The sequence below is a fragment of the Dasypus novemcinctus genome, chromosome 5 (genome assembly GCF_030445035.2).
Source record: "Dasypus novemcinctus isolate mDasNov1 chromosome 5, mDasNov1.1.hap2, whole genome shotgun sequence".
In the NCBI taxonomy this organism is placed as follows: Eukaryota; Metazoa; Chordata; class Mammalia; order Cingulata; family Dasypodidae; genus Dasypus; species Dasypus novemcinctus.
Genome location: NC_080677.1, coordinates 123,103,150 through 123,106,612, shown reverse-complemented (window position 1 = coordinate 123,106,612; position 3,463 = coordinate 123,103,150). Strand labels below are relative to the sequence as shown.

At 40.0% G+C, this 3,463-nt stretch overlaps 1 protein-coding gene across 1 annotated transcript; it reads right to left on the bottom strand.

The window, feature by feature from the left end:
- Positions 1–2,214: 2,214 nt before the first annotated feature.
- LOC101444240 (olfactory receptor 6V1) lies at positions 2,215–3,156 on the bottom strand. The gene has a single exon (XM_004474150.2). The coding sequence runs from the start codon at positions 3,154–3,156 to the stop codon at positions 2,215–2,217; it is 942 nt and encodes a 313-aa protein (XP_004474207.1).
- Positions 3,157–3,463: the final 307 nt, after the last annotated feature.

Sequence of the window (3,463 nt, the reverse complement as noted above, 5' to 3'; positions counted from 1 at the left end):
TGTTCCAGCATAAGCTACTTCTGTGGAGTGGTAAGACTATTGCATCCTGTGTGACTAAGGCAAATGACCATATGTAGTCTTTCAACCAGATCAACTGTGGGTCCACCATGCAATTAACATCATGTATGGACTGAAAAAATATTTCTGGCATGTATAAGTGTTATTTACTATTGTTAAAAATGTTTGTGGATGCTATTTTGATAAATAAAATAAAAATCTTTAAAAGTGACACTGAGTCATCATTGTGTTCTACAAATATGTATTTTTTCAAGAGATGGATATTATACATCAAATTATTATTATGAAATAATTAGAGTAGAAGGATTAGAATAGAAATATTGTCATTACAAGTCTATGAACTTGTTGGGGACTTGTATATGCACTAAACAAGGGGCTAGAGGAGGCTAAATTGAGTGGCCTCAGAATCAGGTGTGTCCAAATTTTAATTAATCACACTCTTGATCCACATAGGGGAAGAAATTCTGAGGCTAGAGAGATGGAAAAGAAGTTTGAAGATGCAGATTTTTATGTCAGTTCTGCCATCACTTTGACAAATTCATTTTATCTCTCAACCCATGGTTCCCTTATTTATTATGGTGTGTCTAGAAACATCACATGGCTGCAGATAAAAAATCAGAAATTCCCTTCTGGGCTTCCATGGCACTCTGCTAGAAGCAGGAAGTCCCATTTTGAAAATGTATGGAGTGCATTGGAATTGTACTTGTTCTTCTCACTAGATAGGAACACCTCAAGGTTGGAAGCCACATTTTAAAAAAAATAGTTTATAGCCAGTGCTGAGCAGATTGCTTTGCTCATGATGAGTTCTCAGTGAATTCTGTTTATTTGAATTACTATGAGGATGACACCAAATGGAAAATATATGTAAATGTGGTTTTAAAGTATGAAGGGATATGCAAATGTAAGGTATTTAAGAAGAATAATTTTAATGTATCAACCATCCTTTCATTTATTTTACAAATACTTTTCAAGGTGGTGAAGAAAGGGGAATTACAGAAAGAAGTCAAATGGTGCAATAGAAACCACAAACACCATTTGTTGATTTAATATGTAATTGAAGGGGAAACAATAATTTGGACCAGAAGCAGAAAGTAGGAATATAAAGAGATCCTCTGATTTGGGTGAGGGGTGTCTAAGCAAGAAGGAAATTATCTTTTCAGAAAACCAGAGAAAGGGGGATCTGGGTTAGGAAGGGGCTAGCCTAGGGTGACCTGTGGAAGTACATCATGAGAACCAATGAACTGCTAAGTAAACCATGTCTCCATGGCTCACAATGCTCTACCTTGTTTATTTCCACATGTAGACTCTTTAAAAGTTTGAAATATGTAGTGAATTAGTAGTTTTGTTGTCTTCAAGTAAGTGAGGCTAAGAGAACACTATTGATGAGTGCAGTCATTATAGTATTTATACCACAAATTAGGAAATGTTTGATAAATTACACTGTATTTACAAAAATAATGCAGGAGAATATTTTAAATTGAGGCTATTTAGAAAATCCAGAATAGGTCAAAGTAAAGAGAACACCATGATTCTGAGGTCAAAGATATTGGAGGAATTTTACAATTTCAAACTATAATTGGATAAGGACTACCTATGCTTTACTTGCCCATTATCCTGAAACTGTTATAGTTCCTGGCACATGGAATACACTCCATGTTGGTGGAATAAATGGATAAGTGAATGATTATAAAATGAAATTCACATCATTGAAAAATAATGACTTTGTTTTGGTGAATATTGTTTCTTAACTTAATCTCATGTAGCCCAAACAGTCATGGTACACATAGTCAACAATGGAGCTCATATTGAAGTATAGAAACACACTGAATACACACATGCACACACATACTCATCAGTAGGACTGGATAACATCTTTGGATCAGAGAATACTTCCTGGCTGCTGTTCCTTGTAAAGAATAATGTTCCTTTCCCTTTACTGAAAGCCCCACTCCTGGCTTCCAAGACTCCTTCTACTTTCAGAATTCTTGTAGCTGCCAGTGGATGTGGGAAGCACTTCCATTGTAGTGTATGAGAGCTTCTGATTAGGCAGGGTAGCAGTGAGCACTAAGTGCACCTATCACTCAGAGACACAGAGGATTAAAGCTTAAGAAACTTGACCATGGCCTTCCCATATAACCTGTTATTCTGCCTCCTCATGAAACTACTTATCTCAGTCTGACCAGTTCCTCTGGCTGATCATATTTCCTTGTGAAGACCTCTTAGCTTCTGAATCTGCCCCCATATAGCTGCCTTGACTGGTTCATTGCGGAAGGTAAGGATAAAGGGATTGAGAAAGGGAGTGAGAACTGAAGTCACCAAGGCTACAATTTTGTTGACTTCCACAGAGTGTGCTTTGCCAGGTCTGACATACAGGAAAATGGTGCTACTGTAGCCAATGAAAACCAGGGTGAGGTGAGACCCACATGTGGAGAAAGCCTTTTGGCGGCCACTGGCAGAGGGGATCTGCAGCACAGTCATCACGATGTATCCGTAGGAGATGAGAGTCACCAGGAATGAGCTGAGGACAAAGGCCAAAGCCATCATAAAGTCCCAGAATTCCAGCAGGCTGGTATCTGAGCAGGCCAGCTGCAGCAGAGGAGCATTGTCACAGAAGAAGTGGTTAATGACATTGCCATGGCAATAATTGAGATGAGCCCTGGAGATGACAGTTGGCACCATGGCTAGGAAAGGGGCTGCCCAAGCAGACCCTGCCAGCCAGACACATACAGCCCAGCGCATCAACATGCCATAGCGCAGTGGGTGGCAGATGGCCACAAAACGGTCAAGGGCCATGTCTGCCAGGATAAGGAATGAGGTAGAGCCCAGGGAAAAGTAGAAATAGAACTGGACCATGCAACTGGTGAAGGAAATGAACTTGTGGAAGACCAGCAGGTCTGAGAGCATCTTGGGCACAGTGGTCATAGTCACCAAGATCTCTAACATGGAAAAATTTCCCAGGAAGAAGTACATGGGAGTATGTAGATGGGTATCAACAATGACCATGATGATTATGATGGTGTTTCCTGTGAAGGCAAGAAGATAAAGCACAAGGAGGGGCCCATAGAGCAGAACTTGCAGCTCATCAAAAGAGGAGAAACCCAAGAGGACAAATTCAAAAGGGTGACTCAGATTTGCCATGATCCAGGGGCTGGGACCTGGCATGGGGAGGAAACAAGAGACAGAAATGGAGAGACAGTTATAGAGACATGGAGATAGAGAAATTGCCATTGACCATGAAACAGAGATAGACAGAAGCAGAAAGAGAAACAAGGAGAGAAAGGCAAGTAGTCATTAAGTTTTAAACTGAAAGACTTAGAGAAAGAGCGATAAAGAAAGATAACAGGTATTCTACTATAGAACTATTGTGACTCTAACAAAGGAAGAAATTGTATCATCGATGTGGAGAAAGTGGCCATGGTAATTGCTGAGGGCAGGGAGAAGGAAG

Bases quoted from the DNA above. Each gene is read 5' to 3' on its own strand.
- LOC101444240 (XM_004474150.2), bottom strand. From the start codon at position 3,156: ATGGCAAATCTGAGTCACCCTTTTGAATTTGTCCTCTTGGGTTTCTCC.